This window comes from Gambusia affinis, linkage group LG17 (assembly GCF_019740435.1).
Source record: "Gambusia affinis linkage group LG17, SWU_Gaff_1.0, whole genome shotgun sequence".
In the NCBI taxonomy this organism is placed as follows: Eukaryota; Metazoa; Chordata; class Actinopteri; order Cyprinodontiformes; family Poeciliidae; genus Gambusia; species Gambusia affinis.
In genome coordinates this window covers 25,893,227-25,914,061 of record NC_057884.1, presented here as the reverse complement: position 1 = coordinate 25,914,061, position 20,835 = coordinate 25,893,227, and the positions used below count along the sequence as shown (strand labels likewise).

Genomic DNA, 20,835 nt, shown 5'->3' with positions numbered 1-20,835 from the left:
TAAATTCAGGAGGCCACAAAATGTTCATAAAATCATTTTCATGTCTGGTTATATCTGTAACTATTTTTTTATAAATTATTTTTATTCAAGACAGAACATCAGTTTTTAAAACTTATCTTGATTCAGAACCAGATGATAAAATGGGTTATGATAATCCAGATTATTTATCACAGTAAATAAATAGTGATAAAACATTTTACCTGGATGTAGTCATATTTCTGCTTATTTCCTGGTTTATGAGATCAATAAAGCAGATTTATTATTAGTGAACTTCCTGTTTCTCCAGCTTTTAACAGCTTTTAGTGTTTTTGTCTCAGCAGGAAATAAATCTGAGATTAATAAGAAATAATTGGAACATTCTTCAGTCCCACCGGGCCTGACCAGAACTTGGTAAGAAGTGATGTCATGATGGGAACAGGTTGCCTGAATTTAAAGGCACAGAAACGTTGGCTTGGTTTAACCCTACCAGAAATGGAGGCGGTGCTGACCTTTGACCCCTGAGCCAGCCAGATGGATCGTTGCTCAGGTTTCGACATGTAAACTCACACACACACAAACACACAAGTGGGCGGGGCTTCAACAGCATCACATTATCATATAAATAGAGCCGACATTAAAAACCTCCCAGAACAGCAGAAACACATCAGACAGTCACACAGAGCGCCCCCTACAGGCCGTAAGAAAATCTGAAAAATAAGGCACAAAAGACAGAGAGCCTGAACATCGACAGCAGGAATAACAACAAAATGAAGATGATGATGGTCAGCCAACAGCAGGAGGACGATGAAGAGTTCAAATCAAACTGTTTCAGTTCAAAAGTTTCAGCAGGAACCAAAACATCTGCACACGTTTCTGGTTCTCCTGGTCCTGACTCCATTACCCACAATGCTCCGCTGATGCCACTCAGGAATGTGCTCAGGAACATCTGTAACCATGGCGACGAGGCCTGGCCCGGCCGCCGGTGTGCCCCCCTCAGCGTGGGGAGGCCCTGCCGTCCGACCGGCCACCGGGCTGCAGGGGGGGTCAAATGGTGGACTTGGAGAAGGAGACGCGCAGGTGCTGGTTGTGGTCCAGGTGCTGGTCGTGAAGGGCGATCAGCGCCTCCACCGCCTCCTCCACCGACCCCAGCTGCAGCAGCGCCATCTTTCTGTCCTTCCTGAGGATTACAGGAAGTGATATCACCGCTGATGGACAAGACACAGGAAGACTTGAAGCTGTACGTACTGAAAAAACTTGAAGGCCTTTACAGCAAAACCTCTGGAGGAGAACAGGTCCTTCAGGGAGTCTTCGCCCACCGATGACCTGGACACACACACAGAAAGACGGTCCCGACAATGCACCAAAAACACACACACACCCACACACACACGCACCCAGAGACCCACACACACACACACACACACACCCACACACACACGCACCCAGAGACCCACACACACACTGTTCTGTGCTTTTGGCACATTCTATTTATTTTTGTCTATTTTGTCTCTTGGATCGTTTTGGATTGACTTTAGTTGTATGATTTTCTGTTTAATATACTTTGAAGTTTGGATGATTCTTTATGTAATTTGGTCCCATTAATTTGTTGGACCGCCTATAAATAGGCCGGGTTGCGGCAGGTAAAGGGCGACGCCCACTCCCAACAACCACGGAGGACGGATCCGTTCTGCCGCGGTGTGCATGTCTGCAGCCTGCCGTGTGGCCGTTTGTTTGGTTGCTGGTTTTTTGTGGTTGTCCTGTTTTTGATTCTTTCTCTGCAGTACTTTCTTTTCTCCTGTAGTCCGGTACCAGCAGGGGCTTCGACGGCCCTGTACTGGGTCGGCCCCCTGCTGTACCGTTCTGTTCTTTTTGATCGGCTCACCAGATCCAACTTTCTGTTTTTACTTTGGGATTTTTGTTTTCTTTATTTTTAGGGACACGGGGAACTGAGGATTTAATTCTCTCTTTTCCTCCGCAGGAAATCAAAAGAAGCTGAACCAAAAGAAAAAGGAGTTTTGAAATAAAAATAACTTTTTGGATCGTCATTTTTGCCTTCGTGTCCTCAAATATGTGGTGCCCTTTGTGGACCAACACCCACAATGCACCAAAAACACACAGCAGCAGGCAGGTAGTGGGCGGGGCCTTACGGGATGTTGGACAGGTGCAGCGTCGCTGACGGAGGGAAGATGTTGTTGAAGTTCTTGGAGCCGGGCTTCTTGAAGCGGTGGAGGGCGGAGCCTGAGAAGTCCTGCGTCAGCGTCTGCTCCTCCGGCCCCGCCCCTCCGCGCGGCAGCTGCACCACTGGGTGCTTGGACAGGGTCACCCGGATCACGTTTCCATGGAGACGCTGGCCGTTCAGGTGGCTCATCGCTGCAGAGAGAACAATGCAAAAACCCTAATATCATCAAGAAATATAGGAAATAAATAAGCTTTATTATAATATGTTGAAAAAATTCTAACTAATAAAACAAATTCTAGTTATTATTGTTTTATACAAAATTAAAATGATGAAACTTTACAAGATATATTTAGGATACATATAGAGGAAAATCATTCCAAAATTATAATTGTTCTGTTCTTGTCCTGAAATCCAGAAACCGTGTCACTCAGTAAACCAGCACAACCAGGATCCGGTTATAAAACGTGACTGAATTTTAGAGACAATAAATAGTTCTGCTTAGAGCTGATTCTGACCGAGCTGCGCCTGCGTGGCGTCGCTCATCTGGACCAGCGCGTTCTCTTTCTTGTTGAACAGGATCTTGACTCGCTGAACGTCGCCGTAAACTCCTGAAACACACAGATCGCAGGTCAGGCTCCCCCTGCTGGGCGCAGCCGGAATGACGGCAGCCGGTCTCACCAAACAGGATGAAGAGGCAGTGGGGGGAAACTCTCTGTGGACACAAACACACGTAGGTCAGAGCGCTGCACTCCCATTGGTCAGCTGCTGCGTCACCGTGTGACCTCTCACCTCCGGGTCCAGGTTGGACACCAGCAGCACCGAGTGGCCTGCAGGGGGCGCCACCTGCAGCGCCATGCGAGGAGAGGACATCAGCGAGCCGGGGACCGCCGTCACGGGGAGACCTGGGGACGAGCGCACAGGTGAGACAGTAACCTGGTGGCGACCCTGGTGGAGCAGGGTCAGACATTCACCAACTAACTGAGTTTAGAAATAAATTATATTCTTTATTATATTCCCTGCTTGAAATCCTGTGAAAGAGGAGAGTCAGAGAGTCAGAGGATCCTGGAGCTGAAAGGTTGTTTCCATGTTTTAAACTGAATGAATAAAAACAGCAGCAGGTATTTTGTTCATAAAACACAGGAGGAGAGAAACAGATAAACCTGTTATGGATACAAACTCCAGTAAAAACCAACCTGATTAGGATTTTATTAGAAACGTGATCAATTACTAATTTATTGATGGAACTTGATTTAATGTCGTGTTTTGATTATTGATTCTGTTTCATTGTGTTTCTGTGTTTGATTTGATGTAAAGCTCTTTGAAATGCCTTGATGCTGAAATGAGCTATACTGATAAAATTTAATTGATCGATTGATTGATTGATTTGAATTACTTTCACATCAGACATCAGTGAAGAAAATTCACCCAGTGATTATGAAATTCAAATCAGAATTAAATGGAATTACTTTCTGATCTTTTTAAACTCACAGAAAATCTTTTGAATTTAAAAACTTTAAAAACTTTTACAAAATCGTTTTGATTTACTTTAAAAATATAAACTGCTTGGGGGGCAGTGACATCTAGTGCCTCAAACAACAACTGCAGCTAAGCTAAGTGCTTGGATATCCGGAGTGATGCCAGAGCGTCGATTGCAGGAGATTGAAGCCCCGCCCACCTGCAGGTCATGTGACTCACCCGTGTGCTGGTGGAAGGAGGGCGGGAACGCCGCGGCTCCGTATGGCGGCAGAGCTACACCTGAAACACACACAGGTGGAGCATAAGCCCCGCCCACACACAGTCAGCGAGAGCGGACACCTGCTGGCCGGGCAAGGAAGTGCGGGAGGCTCCACCCACCAAAGGTGGCGGCGGCGGCGCCGGCCGGGTCCAGCTCTCCACTCGGCAGGTCGGCTCTGGTGAAGTCGCGGCTCTTGTCGTTGTTGTACTTGACGTTGAGCGCGCTCAGTTTGGAGAAGTCGATGCGCAGCGTACAGCAGCTGTTGTAAATGTTCTGGCCGTCCAGAGACTGAAACACAGCAGACGGTTGGTGGGCGGCGCCCCCCGCAGGCCACCCGCTCTACATGCGTCAGTGTGACTGCGACTCACCGCCTTGGCGTGCTGAGCGTGGACGGCGTCGCTGAACTGCAGCAGAGCCTGGAACTGGTTGTTCCTGGTGAAGGTGATGATCTTCAGGACGGAGCCGAACTTACTGAAGATCTGATCCCAACACAAAAACAAACAAAAACAGAAATAAACAAACAGATAAACAACCAGTCCAGCTGCACCGGAGCGGCCCGCCGACCTGCTGCAGGACCTCCAGGGTCACCGGGTAGAACAGGTTCTCCACGATGATCCTCAGAACCGCGCTGGGCGCCGGGATTAATCCCCGCCCCTCTGAAGACCCCATGTTCCCAGAATGCACTGTTGCCATGCTGATGGCCTGCAGCGCCCTCTGCTGGTAAGGAGACAGATTACTAGCTGATTCTGCACCCACTCTGTTGATGCTCACAGTAAAGTGGGCGGGGCCTCTTCACCTGATTGGTCAGATTGTCTGTTTTGAGCTCTCTGTGGGTGGAGTACTGAATGAAGACTGGCTGGTTCCTGATGGTGGGTGGGGCTGAGGCGTAGTAGTTCACCATGGTAACGGCTGCTTCCTCCGACGCCATCTCAAGAAATGCCTGAAAAAAAGCAAAAAAAGGTTCATCAATGGATCCAAAACCAGAGAAATCAGAAGTTACAGTCCTCCAGTAAAAACAGGACGGATCAACTGGGACCAGTTACCTGGTTTTTGGTCCTCAGTGTGATCAGTTTGGAGACTCTGCCGAAGGGAAGTGCCAGGTCGACCACTTCCTGTTCGGAGGTGTCAGTAGGTAGCTGCCGCAGGTGCAGCACTGGAGAAGGGACGTACTGAGCGCGCTCAGAAACACACAGCCTATCAGTGCCATCCACTGGAAACAAAGAAACAGGTGAGGAGACACCTGAAGGTGAAGACAGCGTCCCAGAGGACAGGAGGAGGCTGAAGATGGACGGCTCACCTGTGGACAGGTGGGCGGAGCTCATGTTCTCACAGCAACCAACAGGTGATCTGAGCGTTGACTCCTGCAGGTGAACAGGTGAACACTCAGGTGAGTCACTGACTGCATCAGCAGGAGACCTTCAATCAGATTCTGATCGGGTTCTGATCTGTCAGGTAATCCTGCTTCCCGAACCAGACCCGGCTGGGTTGATAAGGATCCGGTTCGGCTCATCAGAACCGGCAGCAGAGGGTTTGAACCCCCTTTGACCAGGTGACTAAGGCCTAACAGAACCTTCAGAACCAGAACCGGCCACACTCCCTCCAACAACTCACCTGTGAGATTCCGCCCACACGGGTCAGAACCACTTTATTCACCTGCTGCCTGTTAACGAGCGAACCCACAGAGAGGTTCCGGTTCGGTTCTGTGGTCCTGGAGAACGTTCTTTAACAGTCAGGTCCGAACCGGAACCGGAACAAGGTAAGAGTTATGAACCCAGTCGGATCAGAAACCGCCAGGACCCGGATATTTTCTCCTCCAGTAACTACCTGACGCCTAACTGGTTCAAACTGGTTTAACTGGAGTCCAGTCTACTACCTGATCACATCTACAGTCTCAACTGAGGGCGAAGCATCGCGAGATTTTTAGCCAGTCAACCCAACACTGTTTGTTCACCGAACTCCGAACAGAGAAAGGAGCGCGACCGCCAGCAGGTAAACAACAACAGGTAAACAACAGCAGAACCAGGAGGGGGAGGGGGACGCAGGAGGGGCTCAGCCAGCGGGAAGCACGAGACCCGGGGTTCGGAAAGGTTCGGGAAGGTTCGGGACGGGCCCTGTTCTCACCGGTCCATGGTCCGAGAGGAGGAGGCGGAGGATGATGATGATGGTGAAGAGGAAGAAGAGCTGTTTTGGTCCGCGAGCCTCAGCCGCTGCCACAGACACCCGCGAGCTCACTTCCTGGTTGATTACGTCACTGGACAACATGGCGGCTGGTGGACACACCTCAGTATTGAAAATAAAGAATAAAGAGCAGAAAAATGCAAAATATCTATGAAAATAAAGAAACGCATCAAATCTTAATGAAAAGACAACATTGAGGTTAACATATTAAAAGACATACTGCGAGAAAAGAACAATAAAAACTGTACGTAAATTATAATTCCTGTAAAATATTTTCTAAACAAAATTACATTTTATTGAAATGTATAGAAAACCCCCAAAAATTCATGAAAAAAAATTAACTTTCTTTTAAACAAGACGATGAACTTCACATTGAAATAAAAAACAAGAAAATTCACTAAAATTGTATTTAAGAAATATTTAACATAAAGAATAACAACACTAAATGAAAACAGGAGCAGCAAAAGTATATTAATGAAGAGAAATTTGAAGCTAAACAAGAACATAATTTTGAAAGAAAAAGATCAAATTCATCATAAGCTATTAAAAAACTAATTGTATAGTTTACAGGCAAAAACTGATATAAAAAATAAAATGGATACAATTATACGTTTTGAAATTAAATTGACCAAAATACACAACTTAATTAATTTAAATATTTGGAATAGAAATAAGCAAAAAAATAAATACAAATACATAAAGCCAGAGCAAGTAAGTTATACAAAATAAAAAATACTAAATGTACAGAAATATCAGAGCCTGCTGTGTCATGTTTGTTTCACTTTGGTTTTAAGTTATTTTTTCTATTTCTAAAAGTGCTTTTTCTGCTTGAAATTCATAATTTTGTAATTATTTACATTCATAACTTTTGTTTTCATTTTAGTCCTTACAATTTCAGATTTTGCTGATCATTTTTTATTTTTCTTTGTCTGATTAAACCATTTTCAATTTTAAATAAGATCTAGTGACCAGTTGCCTTTTTCCCAAAAATACTGTTTTATTCAAATAATTTCTCGGATGGATAATTTTGACATAGTTAACTTTTAAATTCTAGGGATTTTTTTGGAGTCCCTAGAGGGGGTACTGGAGAGTGCTCCACCTGGGGACTCCCTTGTTCTGCTGGGGGACTTCAACGCTCACGTGGGCAATGACAGTGAGACCTGGAGGGGCTTGGTTGGGAGGAACGGCCCCCCCGATGTGAACTCGAGTGGTGTTCTGTTGTTGGACTTCTGTGCTCGTCATGGATTGTCCATAATGAACACCATGTTCAAGCATAAGGGTGTCCATATGTGCACTTGGCACCAGGACACCCTAGGCCGCAGTTCGATGATCGACTTTGTCATCGTTTCATCGGATCTGCGGCTGTATGTCTATGGAATCAACCCTGGATGTTGTAGGGTTGTGTTGGTTAACGCGACTCTTCAATATCGCATGGACATCGGGGGCAGTTCCCCTGGATTGGCAGACCGGGGTGGTGGTCCCCCTGTTCAAAAAGGGGGACCGGAGGGTGTGCTCCAATTACAGGGGGGTCACACTCTTCAGCCTCCCTGGCAAGGTCTATTCGGGGGTTCTGGAGAGGAGGGTCCGTCGGATTGTTGAACCTCGGATTCAGGAAGAGCAGTGTGGTTCTGGTTCTGGTCGTGGAACACTGGACCAGCTCTACACCCTCAGCAGGTCCTGGAGGGTTCTGGGAGTTCGCCCAACCAGTCTACATGTGTTTTGTGGACTTGGAGAAGGCGTTCGACCATGTCCCTCGAGGAGCCCTGTGGGGGGTTCTCCGGGAGTATGGGGTACCGGGCTCCTTGATAAGGGCTGTCAGGTCCCTGTAGGACCGGTGTCAGAGTCTGGTCCACATTGCCGGCAGTAAGTCGGGCTCGTTTCCGGTGAGAGTTGGACTCTGCCAGGGCTGCCCTTTGTCACCGATTCTGTTCATTACTTTTATGGACAGAATCTCTGGACCAGCCAAGGTGTTGAGGGGATCCGTTTTGGTGGCCTTAGGATCAAATCTCTGTTTTTTGCGGATGATGTGGTCCTTTTGGCTTCATCAGGTCGTGATCTGCAGCTCTCACTGGAGCGGTTCACAGCCGAGTGTGAAGCGGCTGGGATGGCGATCAGTGCCTCCAAATCCGAGGCCATGGTCTTGAGCCGGAAAAGGGTAGAGTGCCTTCTCTGGGTCAGGGGGGGTGTCCTGCCCCAAGTGGAGGAGTTCAAGTATCTCAGGATCTTGTTCACGAATGGGGGAAGAAGGGAGCGGGAGATCGACAGGTGGATTGGTGCAGCGTCTGCAGTCAAGCGGGCGCTGTACCGGTCTGTCGTGGTGAAGAGAGAGCTGAGCCAAAAAGCGAAGCTCTCGATTTACCGGTCGATCTACGTTCCCACCCTCATCTATGGTCATGAGCTTTGGGTCGTGACCGAAAGAACGAGATCGCGGATACAAGCGGCCGAAATGGGTTTTCTCCGTAGGGTGTCTGGGCTCTCCCTTAGAGAGAGAGTGAGAAGCTCAGTCATCCAGGAGGGACTCAGAGTAGAGCCGCTGCTCCTTCACGTCGAGAGGGACCAGTTGAGGTGGCTCGGGCATCTGGTCAGGATGCCTCCTGGACGCCTCCCTGGTGAGGTGTTCCGGGCACGTCCCACCAGGAGGAGACCCCGGGGAAGACCCAGGACACGCTGGAGGGACTATGTCTCTCGGCTGGCCTGGGAACGCCTTGGGATTCCTCCGGAGGAGCTGGAAGAAGTGGCTGGGGAGAGGGAAGTCTGGGCCTCCCTTCTGAAGCTGCTACGCCTGCGACCCGACCCCGGATAAGCGGAAGAAGATGGATGGATGGATGGAACTTTTAAATTGAGTAAAAATGTGATGTGCTGCTCTTTCTATTTTATCAGGAAACATCTCATCACTAGCAGGCTTTAAAGCTGCAGCTCAGAAAAGAACCAGAGGCAGGTTGACTTCAACCCTCCTCCCTGAGTTTAATGCTTTATGGAAGAACTTGATCATATTTATGGAAGGGAAATTCTTCTGGTAATAATGAACATTTAATTTAACTACATATGAGCCGTCCATCGTCCAACACACAACGACTTACAGAAGTAATTGTGTTTAATTTCCCTTTGGAATTAATAACATATTTTTGAATTTGAAACTTCTGCTGCAGATAAACTATAGAGCGACTACAGCAGTCAGGCATCCTGTTCAGAGAAGATCTTTGTTGAACAACTCGGATGTTAATAAGACGTAACATCCGGTGTGACGGGTCTGTGAAGTGGGTGAAAGGTGAAGAGGAGTCGGCGCTGGTGTTTGCTAGTATTCTGCTCTGGGATCGACATGTTGCAGAATTCGGGGTGAGTTTGAGCTCCGGGTCAGAACCGAGTCCGAAACCAGCCGGCTGCTGCGCCGCTGGGACTCCTTACTGGTTTTACTCTGGTTTCACTGGGAAAGAAGTCTGAGGTTTTCCAGAGCCGAACTGACACAGGAACGGTTCTGATTGTAATACCGGGTTTGACTCGGTCTTGCTTCTTCTGTCCCGCTGACCTTTGAGCAAGGCAGTTTAACTTGGTTAAACTATTTGAATGAAGTTCGGTTCGAGCTGTTAGCGTCAGTTAACTTCTGTTAGCTTCGTGGCTAACAGCGTTTCCGGTGGTTTATTTCTTCTTTTAATCAGATTCCCCTTTGTTAGATGAATGTTTTGACATGAAAATGATGAATGTGTTTAGTTTGGATGTTTTTAAATAATATGAATATAGAAAAAATAAACAGCTCGCAGGCAGGAAAAGCGCCTTCAAAATAAAAACTGGCAGTATTGTTGCTATTCCGAGGCTTTTATTATGAAAGACCAAAAGATCAAAAATGTTGAACCAACAAAATTAAATTGTATAGTAAATCAGACCTAGTGATTGCTGTAGGTAAGTGCTTAATAATGGTAAAGTTCTGTTTTTATCTTTATTTGAATAATTTATGGTATTTAAATTAGTGCGTGGGCTGCACAGTCGGTTGCACTGTTGCCTCGTCCTCGCAGCAAGATTCCCGGCCCGGGGTCTTTCTGCGTGGAGTCTGCATGTTCTCCCTGTGCATGGTGAGTTTCCTCCCACAGTCAAAAAACATGACTGTGGTAAATTGGTCTCTCTAAATTCTCCCTAGGTGTGTGTGTGTGCGTGTGTGTGTGTGTTGTCCTGTCTGTCTCTGTGTTGCCCTGCGACAGACTGGCAACCTGTCCAGGTGACCCCGCCTCTCACCCAGAATGTTGGCTGGAGAGGCAGCAGCTCCTCCTGACCCTTTGCGGACAAGGTGTTAGAAAATGGATGGATGAAACTAGTTTGTCTCCTGAAGTTGCAGCAGATTAATGCTTCCACCCAGCAGGGGGCAGTCCTGTGTGACCTTCTCTCCATCAGCTCCTGATATTTCGAGCTCCTTCATCCCAGCTTCTGGTCCCTTCATGTTGCTCTTCTCTCTGATTAGTTCTGATCCGGTTGGGCCTGGCATCCTGATGGTTAGTTTGGCAGCAGACTTTATTAAGATTGTTTAGTCATAAGATCCAACAGCTCCACCAGAAACCCACTAGAGGGAGCTGCAGCACAGCCGGATCTCTGTAGCAGAGCTTTGGCAGAAGGAGAGAGTGTGGGCTAGCTTCCATGTCCTGGCTGACCTTTGACACCTCAGTGAAGTTGACCCCCCCACAACGGGGGCACCAAAATTGATACCAAAAACTGGTGCCAATCAACTCGACTGCGTTTGTGCAGCAAAAAGTTTTGTTTGTGCTGCTGTCATTTTAAAAATATTAGTAAAAATGTTTTCTGACCTGCAGGATGTTTGTGGCGGAGCTGAAAGGAAAGTTCTAGATGATTCTGTCATTAATCAGCCACACAGCAGCAGCAGGGTCAGTTATTAGTAGTGATGATGTCACGGAGCTGCTGTCGCCCCACAGGAAGCTCGCCGGCTGCACGCTCTTCATCACAGGAGCGAGCCGCGGCATCGGGAAGGCCATCGCCCTCAAAGCCGCTCGGGACGGCGCCAACGTGGTGATCGCCGCCAAGACGGCCGAGCCGCACCCGAAGCTTCCTGGAACCATCTTCACGGCGGCAGATGAAGGTGAGGAGACATGCTGGATCTGTTCCAGTTCAGCCTGGAACTTTCCAGTCTGCCTCCCATCATGACCAGTTACTGCCGTGTGTCCCAGTGGAGGCAGCCGGAGGGAAGGCGCTGCCCTGCGTCGTCGACATCCGGGACGAACAGCAGATCGGAGCGGCCGTTCAGAAAGCTGTGGAAACGTTTGGAGGTAAAACCCAATTGGTCGGTTCACCATGATGTCGTCTTTTAGCTGTGACATCATCACTGATATCGTTTGTGATTGGCAGGCATCGACATCCTGGTGAACAACGCCAGCGCCATCAGCCTGACAGGAACGCTGGAGACACCCATGAAGAAGGTGGACCTGATGCTGGGGATCAACCTGAGAGGAACATACCTGACGTAGGATCTCTGGGAATACTGGGAATACTGGGAACACTGGGAACACAGGGAGCCCAAATGCAATCTTCCTGAAATTTCAGGAGTTAATGTTGAAAGTGCCACATATATGATAAACACTAAATTACAGCGGAGAATCGTCGGTTCTCCATTTGGTTCTGATGTTTGAGAGTCCAGCGGGTCCATTAGCATGCTATCCTTATGAGCTAAAAGAGCAAAATGGCCCTGAACAATAAATCCCAGTTCCCTTTGTTGGCCTCTATCTAAGCTACGCTCTGAGGGCCGTTCCCCAACGTGTCATTTCCTTTAGTCTTAGCTTTACACGTCTGAGTGTGTGTCTGTGTCGGGGTGTGTGTGTGTATACGTACGAGTATACAGCCAAAGAGAAAGCAAAACACAGAATTATTAATTTTCAACATTACCATGCAGTTTGTCTGCTAAGGAGCCAATGTTAACGAGCGGCCCTTAACGAGCTGTGTTTGGGTCTCTCAGGTCGAAGCTGGTCATCCCCCACCTGCTGAAGAGTCGCCGTCCTCACATCCTGAACCTGTCGCCGCCCCTCAACCTGAATCCCGTCTGGTTCAAGAACCACACTGGTAACCATAGAAACCAGATGACTCCTCCCCCTTCATGTAGCCATGGATACCAGCTGGAAGCCCCGCCTCCTCATCAATAATTTCTGTTGTCGTTTGGCAGCTTACACGATGGCAAAGTACGGCATGTCCATGTGCGTCCTGGGAATGGCCGAAGAGTTCAGAGGTCAAATTGCCGTCAACGCCCTGTGGCCCAGAACTGGTCAGAACATTAGCAAGTTCTGGGAGTGATGCATGCTAGCAGGCTCCACCCCTTCACGCTAACCCCACCTTTCTGTTACCATAGCGATCCAGACAGCAGCCATGGACATGCTGGGAGGCGACGGCGTCGGGAAGCAGTGCCGTACGGCAGACATCATGGCGGACGCCGCCTACGCCGTTCTGTCCAAGCCCAAGGACTACACGGGCCACTTCCTGGTGGACGAAGACGTCCTCAAAGAACACGGCGTCAAAGACTTTGACCAGTACGCCGTGCAGCCAGGTGAGTCCCACCTCTCACCTGGTTGACACATCGCACCATGTGATGCTGACGGAGCCTCTGAATGGTCCACAGGCCACCCGCTGCTGCCAGACTTCTTCCTGGATGAAGCACCGGAGTCTCTGGTCAAACAGATGGAGCAACATGGTGAGTACTGCAGGGTACCGCAGAGTACTGCAGGGTACTATGAGATACTACAGTGCTAATCTGCAGTTTCTTGTTGCCAGGGGCAACGCCGGCCTTCAAAGCACCGTCCTTGGACACGCCCCTCTCCGGCGGACCAATAGAAAACACCTTTGACATCATCAGAGGTGTCATCAATGAGGACGTCGTCAAGGCGACTCAGGGCGTGTACCGCTTTGACCTCTCAGGTAACAGGAAGTGAACGTCCATATATGGTTGCCGGTCGTCAGCATTTGTCTTCCTGTATCGTCTTCCTGCCCATATCAGGAGATCACAGCGGTGTCTGGTTCCTGGACCTGAAGAGCGGTCCCGGCAGCGCGGGTCAGGGGGAGCCCCCCACCAAGGCCGACGTCGTCATGACAATGGACTCCAGCGACTTCACTAAGATGTTTGCAGGTGAGTTGAAGCGACGGGACGCAGGCGCCCTGCTGGTGCTGTCTCCATGGTAACGGCCACCTGCTGTGCCTGCAGGGCAGCTGAAGCCGACCATGGCCTTCATGACGGGGAAGCTGCGCATCAAAGGCGACATGACGCTCGCCATCAAGCTGGAGAAGCTGATGGGCCGCATGAACAAGGCCAAGCTGTGAGCCCCTGCCCACCGGGGGGTGGGGGGGTGAGGCCCCTCCTCCTCAACAATTCATGTTGCCTTAACAACGAACTCACACCCCCATATAACGCACAGCTGTTGCCATGACGATGAATAGGATCCCACCAATCTGTCTGTAACCGACGGTAACGCCGCTGGATGTTTCACAGGAACTGATTTTCTCACCCCGACTAACGGCTGCTTGTGTTGCCATGGTAACAGAAAATAAAGGAATTAAATTGACATCGCCTTAGGTTTAGTTTTTACAGCAAAATGACTACAGAGATATTTTATTCTGAGCAGATGCATATCGTTTATCGTGGAAATGAATTATGACATCATAAAGAGCTGTTTGTTGTGACCGCAGTGAGCGGTCCATGTTACCATGGAAACAAAGTGTGAAGCCCTGAGGAACCAATGAAACCAGGGCAGATGAGTGGTCAGAAATACTGAGCCAACACACTGCTGTCCTTTTTTTGTTATTTTTTTAGTGGATTTGGATTTTTAGTGTTATGGGTGGTGGCGGAGGGAGGGGACCCTGGCGGTCTGATCCTCGGTTGCAGAAGGTCTTGGGACGTGGAATGTCACCTCTCTGGTGGGGAAGGAGCCGGAGCTAGTGTGTGTGAGGCTGAGAGGTTCCGGCTAGAAATAGTCGGTCTCACCTCGATGCATGGCTCTGGTTCTGGAACCAGTCTTCTTGAGAGGGGCTGGACATACTTCCACTCTGGAGTTGCCCAAGGTGAGAGGCGTCGGGCAGGAGTGGGCATACTTGTTGCTCCCCATCTCGGTGCCTGTACGTTGGGGTTTACCCCGGTGAACGAGAGGGTAGCCTCCCTCCGCCTACGGGTGGGGGGACGGGTCCTGACTGTCGTTTGTGCTTACAGGCCGAATGACAGCTCAGATTACCCACCCTTTGTGGAGTCCCTAGAGGGGGTACTGGAGAGTGCTCCACCTGGGGACTCCCTTGTTCTGCTGGGGGACTTCAACGCTCACGTGGGCAATGACAGTGAGGCCTGGAGGGGCGTGGTTGGGAGGAACGGCCCCCCGATGTGAACTCGAGTGGTGTTCTGTTGGACTTCTGTGCTCGTCATGGATTGTCCATAACGAACACCATGTTCAAGCATAAGGGTGTCCATATGTGCACTTGGCACCAGGACACTCTAGGCCGCAGTTCGATGATCGACTTTGTCATCATTTCATCGGACCTGCGGCCGTATGTCTTGGACACTCGGGTGAAGAGAGGTTTTGTCCACTGACCACTACCTGGTGGTGAGTTGGCTCCGCTGGTGGGGGAGGATGCCGGTCAGACCTGGCAGGCCCTAATGTGTTGTGAGGGTCTGCTGGGAACGTCTGGCGGAATCCCCTGTGAGACGGAGTTTTAACTCCCACCTCCAGCAGAACTTCGAACACGTCCCAGGGGAGGTGGGGGACATGGAGTCTGAGTGGACCATGTTCCTGCCTCCATTGTCGAGGCGGCTCATCTGAGCTGTGGCCGCAAGGATGTCGGTGCCTGTTGAGGCGGCAACCCTCGAACCCGTTGGTGGACACCTTCGGTGAGGGAAGTCGTCAGGCTGAAGAAGGAGTCCTATCGGGCCTTTTTGGCCTGTGGGACTCCGGAAGCAGCTGATGGGTATCGGCGGGCAAAGCGGCATGCAGCTCGGATGGTTGCTGAGGCAAAAACTCGGGCGTGGGAGGAGTTTGGAGACACCATGGAGAAAGACTTCCGTACGGCTTCGAGGCGATTCTGGTCCACCATCCGGCGTCTCAGGAGGGGGAAGCAGTGCAGCACCAACACTGTCTACAGTGGGGATGGTGTGCTGCTGACCTCAACTCGGGATGTTGTGGGCAGAATACTTCGAAGACCTCCTCAATCCCACCAACATGGTCGAGGTCGCCGAAGTGGTCAAAAAGCTCCTCGGTGGCAGGGTCCCGGGGGTGGATGAGATCCGCCCGGAGTTCCTCAAGGCTCTGGATGTTGTAGGGTTGTGCTGGTTAACGCGACTCTGCAATATCGCATGGACATCGGGGGCAGTTCCCCTGGATTGGCAGACCGGGGTGGTGGTCCCCCTGTTCAAAAAGGGGGACCGGAGGGTGTGCTCCAATTACAAGGGGGTCACACTCTTCAGCCTCCCTGGCAAGGTCTATTCAGGGGTTCTGGAGAGGAGGGTCAGTCGGATTGTTGAACCTCGGATTCAGGAAGAGCAGTGTGGTTCTGGTTCTGGAACACTGGACCAGCTCTACACCCTCAGCAGGTCCTGGAGGGTTCTGGGAGTTCGCCCAACCAGTCTACATGTGTTTTGTGGACTTGGAGAAGGCGTTCGACCATGTCCCTCGAGGAGCCCTGTGGGGGGTTCTCCGGGAGTATGGGGTACTGGGATCCTTGATAAGGGCTGTCAGGTCCCTGTAGGACCGGTGTCAGAGTCTGGTCCGCATTGCCGGCAGTAAGTCGGGCTCGTTTCCGGTGAGAGTTGGACTCTGCCAGGGCTGCCCTTTGTCATCGATTCTGTTCATTACTTTTATGGACAGAATCTCTGGACCAGCCAAGGTGTTGAGGGGATCCGTTTTGGTGGCCTTAGGATCAAATCTCTGCTTTTTGCGGATGATGTGGTCCTTTTGGCTTCATCAGGTCGTGATCTGCAGCTCTCACTGGAGCGGTTCACAGCCGAGTGTGAAGCGGCTGGGATGGCGATCAGTGTCTCCAAATCCAAGGCCATGGTCTTGAGCCGGAAAAGGGTAGAGTGTCTTCTCCGGGTCAGGGGGGGTGTCCTGACCCAAGTGGAGGAGTTCAAGTATCTCAGGATCTTGTTCACGAATGGGGGAAGAAGGGAGCGGGAGATCGACAGGTGGATTGGTGCAGCGTCTGCCATCAAGCGGGCGCTGTACCGGTCCGTCATGGTGAAGAGAGAGCTGAGCCAAAAAGCGAAGCTCTCGATTTACCGGTCGATCTACGTTCCCACCCTCATCTATGGTCATGAGCTTTGGGTCATGACCAAAAGAACGAGATCACGGATACAAGCGGCCGAAATGGGTTTTCTCCGTAGGGTGGCTGGACTCTCCCTTAGAGAGAGAAGCTCAGTCATCCGGGAGGGACTCTGGATGGTCAGGTCTGTGCCGAGGCGTAGAGATTGCCCTCTGCAGAAAGAACAGACTGAAATCAGATCCACATTGAACATCCCGCCTTCTGTTCAAAGGACTGGCTTTTTATTCACTCCAGCAATCTGTCAGATTTCATGTGATGCAGATAGTTATTAATGTCCACCTCTTTTTTTCTCACCTGAAATCTTCCCAGCTGGCAGGTGAAACCCGGCAGTTTCATTAGGGGTCATAGAAATAAGATATTCAGCTTCTGTAACGTACTTTGGCAAGTGACCTTTGACCAGGCCTGGCCACGCCCCCAAATACAGGATGACCTTATACGACTCGTCCCTTCAGAGACCGCAACAATAAATTGTTTATTTAGCAATCGTTTAGCAGTAATGACCCGTCAGTAATCTCGCTTGGTACCCAGGTGTCCAATCAGGTTCCAACAGTGGCTGGTTCCTGTAGCTCCGCCCCTTCTGCTGGACCAATCCATAACCACTGAAATATCACAAATTGTTGGCGTAATTTTCTCTGAGGGCATCGGAGTGAACTCGAGGCGGCACAAAGGTCAGAGCTCAAACGAAACTTGAAGTCACACAGAAAACTGCTGGCGGGAAACATCATCTGGAAATGGTTTAAAGGTGACGCCAACCAAATGCTACTGCGGCGTCCATGCCGGCGGCTCGGAGAGCGGCGTCCATGCCGGCGGCTCGGAGAGCGGCGTCCATGCCGGCGGCTCGGAGAGCGGCGTCCATGCCGGCGGCTCGGAGAGCGGCGTCCATGCCGGCGGCTCGGAGAGCGGCGTCCATGCCGGCGGCTCGGAGAGCGGCGTCCATGCCGGCGGCTCGGAGAGCGGCGTCCATGCCAGCATTTCTTATCGCCTGGTGCTCCACCAGCAGAAGGAAAATTAGTTTCTACTTGTTCTTTGATGCCATGAGACAACGGAGGAAGTTGTCGTGTAAAATGGAGCAAGTGTGTGTGGAGTGTGTGGGAACCTCAAGAGTTCAACTGATCAATAAAAACCTATATTAGTTATTGATCCGTGGTTTCTAGGCGATGCCCTCAGGACTTTTCATATGTTAATTAACTGTTTGTAACTGTAGACATTTATTCATACCTGCTGAGGCCCGGGTTGGTTTGGGTCAGAGGTGTGACCCTTGGTGACCTGGTCCAAGTCAGAGCTCACCTTCTGCTGATTGGTCCTTGTTTTTAGCGATGCTCTTAAAGGTCTGACCTCAGCATGGTCACAACGCTGGTCTGCTTTCCTGGAAGCAGTCATCAAAACCTGGTGAGTGACCGCTGCAGTGCCTCACCTCCAGAGGGCAGCACTGAGCGGAGCTGTCGCCAATGCTCTGAAACTGGTCAAAGGTCACACAGACAAAGGTCTGAGATCCTGCTGGGGGGCTGGAGGTGGCCGGGGCCTCTCTCCTTGTGGAACGGTGACGCGCTGTGCAGCGGCCACACGCCGCCTCCATCATGACTCCTGGAAGCACCGCAAACCCAAATAGAGCTTCTGCAGCGAAACCGGGGCAGTTTGGATATTGTTCACTGGGAAAGTGAACATTAATGGAGAAAGCTTTGGACAAGTCCAGGTCCAGTCCAGTCCAGGTCCAGTCCAGTCCAGTCCAGGTCCAGGTCATGTCCATGTCCAGGTCCAGGTCATGTCCAGGTCCAGTCCAGGTCCAGTCCAGGTCCAGGTCATGTCCAGGTCCAGTCCAGTCCAGTCCAGGTCCAGTCCAGGTCCAGTCCATGTCCAGTCCAGTCCAGTCAAGATCCTGGTCCAGTCCATGTCCATGTCCAGGTCATGTCCATGTCCAGGTCATGTCCAGGTCCAGGTCCAGTCCAGGTCCAGTCCATGTCCAGTCCAGTCCAGTCAAGATCCTGGTCCAGTCCAGGTCCAGTCCATGTCCATGTCCAGGTCCAGTCCAGTCAAGATCCTGGTCCAGTCCAGGTCCAGTCCAGTCAAGATCCTGGTCCAGTCCAGGTCCAGTACAGGTCCAGTCCAGTCCAGGTCCAGTCCTACCTCTGTCTCTCTGTCTGTCCTCCAGCTGCTGCTCCGATCAATTGAAGTGAAACAGCAGCAGAACTCCTGCGGTTCCCTGGAAGCGATTTGGACCCGAGCCAGCGTCTTCTGTGGAAGGAAACCAGGCGAACCGAAAGAGTTCTGACAGAACAACAAGAGGCCGGACTCGGGCCAACATTCCTGAACGCAGACGGGCCTGCTCAGGTGGAAGGATCCGGTACCGACTGCTGGCACCACACCGGGCCGCAGGACCAGGCAGAACCAACAGAACCAAGCAGAACAACAACCCGTTAATAAAACAATAAGCATAAAATCAGGGAACCGAAAAAATCTGATAGACTGAAGACATAAAGTTCTGCTAACAGCCACCAGGGGGCCCATCATCCATCAGATTAGATCACCAGTAGGAACTAAAGTTCTCTTTTTGAATCCAATAAAAGTTTTTTAGATAATTTTTGTTTTTGTTGAACACATGAAAACATGGAGGACTGCGACTCGTCCATCGGACTGACGGTTCTTCAGAAACCGAGTCTGATGAAAACAAACACGTGGTTCTGGTCAGACGGTTCTGGTCTGGAAATCAAATCCTCCAGAGGAATCCAGAATTTCATTTGACATAAAAACAGATTAAAACTGTGGAGCTTTCATTAAAATAATTCAAATAATGAGGTTCTGATTGGATCCAACATACAAGTCTAAAGTCCTAAAGAATTTAGAGTAGCTCTTGGGGCGTGCTCCGGTGGCGTAGAGGTTTGCGCGCCCCACATTTGGAGGCCTTCAGTCCTCGACGCGGCCGTCGCGGGTTCGATTCCCAGACCCGACGACATTTGCCGCAAGTCTTTCCCCCTTTCCTGTCAGCCTGCTGTGGTATAAGGGACACTAGAGCCCACAAAAAGGACCCCCTGATGGGAAAAAAAAAGAAAAGAATTTAGACTAGCTCAAATGGATCAGAACCGTTCAAACACGGATAAGGTTCTGTAGTTACATTAATGCCAATCATTTTATTTCTAATAGAATCGATTTTATTCTCTGCTGATCAGCAGAGACTGAAACTATTATTTTGCGCACAACACTGGACTTTTCTTTTACATCCCGTCCATAGCAGCGCTCAATGCAGGTGTTATTACTGTAATGCTAAATGCTCCACAGCATATACAGTACAACTCCAGTCATTTCTTGCTCTCTGTTTCGGCCAAGCTACACGCAGACTCGTTGCCATAGCAACTGACAACCACTTTATGTTTCAGGATTCAACATCAAAAAACTACGGAAGAGGATTAGGGCCACCAGAAAAAAAAAATAATTCTGACTTTAAAGTCAGAATTCTGAGAATAAAGTGAGATTTATTTATTTTTTTCGGTGGCCCTAATGCTCTTCCGTAAAAAACACTCAAATATTTCCCACGCAAAGAACCAGACATCCAGTCTGTTGCAGTGGTATGGTTTTAGGCTCAATGTTTTATTAATAAGTGATCGCTGTGATTAACGACAGCTGCTATTAGCTAAGCTAACAGTAGCTTGCAGGTTAAGTTTCTTTTCTAAATTCTTTCCACATACAAATTGTAGCCCACAACACGCACATTTCATTAAAAAAGCTAAGCAAAAAAACGTTATCTCCGTCTTACCTTTACTTATAATCAAGTTCATTCCGCACAAACATTTCAGTTCATCCAAAGCCAGTCTTTTCTTTCCATTTGAGAAGAGCAGGTACCTTTCTGTCTGTAAGCTTTTTAACAGCCGAAATGGTGTAGTGTCTCTTCTTTTTTTTTTATTGCAAACAGACAACATATATGAACAACATAGAACATTAATAATTACATTTATAATTACATTCATACAACATCAGAGGGCTTTACAGAACACAGAACAATTATTTTACAATGTCAAAATTAAATCGGTGCTCGAAGGTTGTAGTTCTTTAAGGGCAGTTATGATTTGAACGGCTTTAACATTTGAGCTGATTTTTAAAGATTCTATATAGATATTAATAGAAGATAATAAAATTTGGAAATTAGGTTTTTGTTGTAAATGTTTGGAGGAATGAATATGATATTTACCATAAATAATAAAAAAGTTACCAAGATATAAAAATTATTTTTTGACAAGTTCACATTTCTCTATCCCAAACAAAATATCCTTATCTGTTAAAGTAATATTGAGTATTCTTAATTTTTGTAGCAATACGACCTGCAATAATTTTCTAGTCATTTATAGTAATGTGATTGGTCACCAGTTGTCCAGAAGCAGTTTGTCTTTTTGTGGTTTAGGATCAGAGTATTCAGACGGGGTCATTGTTGGTGGAACTGACCCAGAATCCAAACTTTCAAAATAAACTTGATGTAAAAATGGCTGAAAACTTTATA

At 49.2% G+C, this 20,835-nt stretch overlaps 2 protein-coding genes across 4 annotated transcripts; one reads left to right on the top strand and one right to left on the bottom strand.

Moving 5' to 3' along the window:
- Positions 1-97: 97 nt before the first annotated feature.
- LOC122819672 (polypyrimidine tract-binding protein 3-like) lies at positions 98-6,388 on the bottom strand. 3 transcript variants are annotated; one of them, XM_044096582.1, is made up of 14 exons: positions 6,015-6,388; positions 5,191-5,254; positions 4,937-5,103; positions 4,690-4,833; positions 4,458-4,610; positions 4,262-4,372; positions 4,013-4,181; positions 3,854-3,913; positions 2,948-3,060; positions 2,837-2,870; positions 2,674-2,766; positions 2,127-2,349; positions 1,225-1,302; positions 98-1,156 (listed from the first exon to the last, which is right to left on the bottom strand). In XM_044096582.1, the coding sequence occupies exons 1-14, from the start codon at positions 6,153-6,155 to the stop codon at positions 1,024-1,026; spliced, it is 1,683 nt and encodes a 560-aa protein (XP_043952517.1). In that variant the 5' UTR covers positions 6,156-6,388; the 3' UTR covers positions 98-1,023. The 3 variants fall into 3 exon arrangements, with proteins under 3 accessions (XP_043952517.1, XP_043952518.1, XP_043952519.1); XM_044096583.1 differs by having other exon boundaries at positions 4,458-4,607; positions 6,015-6,382; XM_044096584.1 differs by lacking the exon at positions 6,015-6,388 and adding an exon at positions 5,505-5,882.
- Positions 6,389-9,253: 2,865 nt separating this feature from the next.
- Positions 9,254-13,612, top strand: hsdl2 (hydroxysteroid dehydrogenase like 2). The gene is made up of 11 exons (XM_044096585.1): positions 9,254-9,407; positions 10,988-11,151; positions 11,240-11,338; positions 11,418-11,532; positions 12,022-12,125; positions 12,226-12,324; positions 12,409-12,603; positions 12,676-12,747; positions 12,828-12,971; positions 13,051-13,179; positions 13,255-13,612. The coding sequence occupies exons 1-11, from the start codon at positions 9,391-9,393 to the stop codon at positions 13,368-13,370; spliced, it is 1,254 nt and encodes a 417-aa protein (XP_043952520.1). The 5' UTR covers positions 9,254-9,390; the 3' UTR covers positions 13,371-13,612.
- Positions 13,613-20,835: the final 7,223 nt, after the last annotated feature.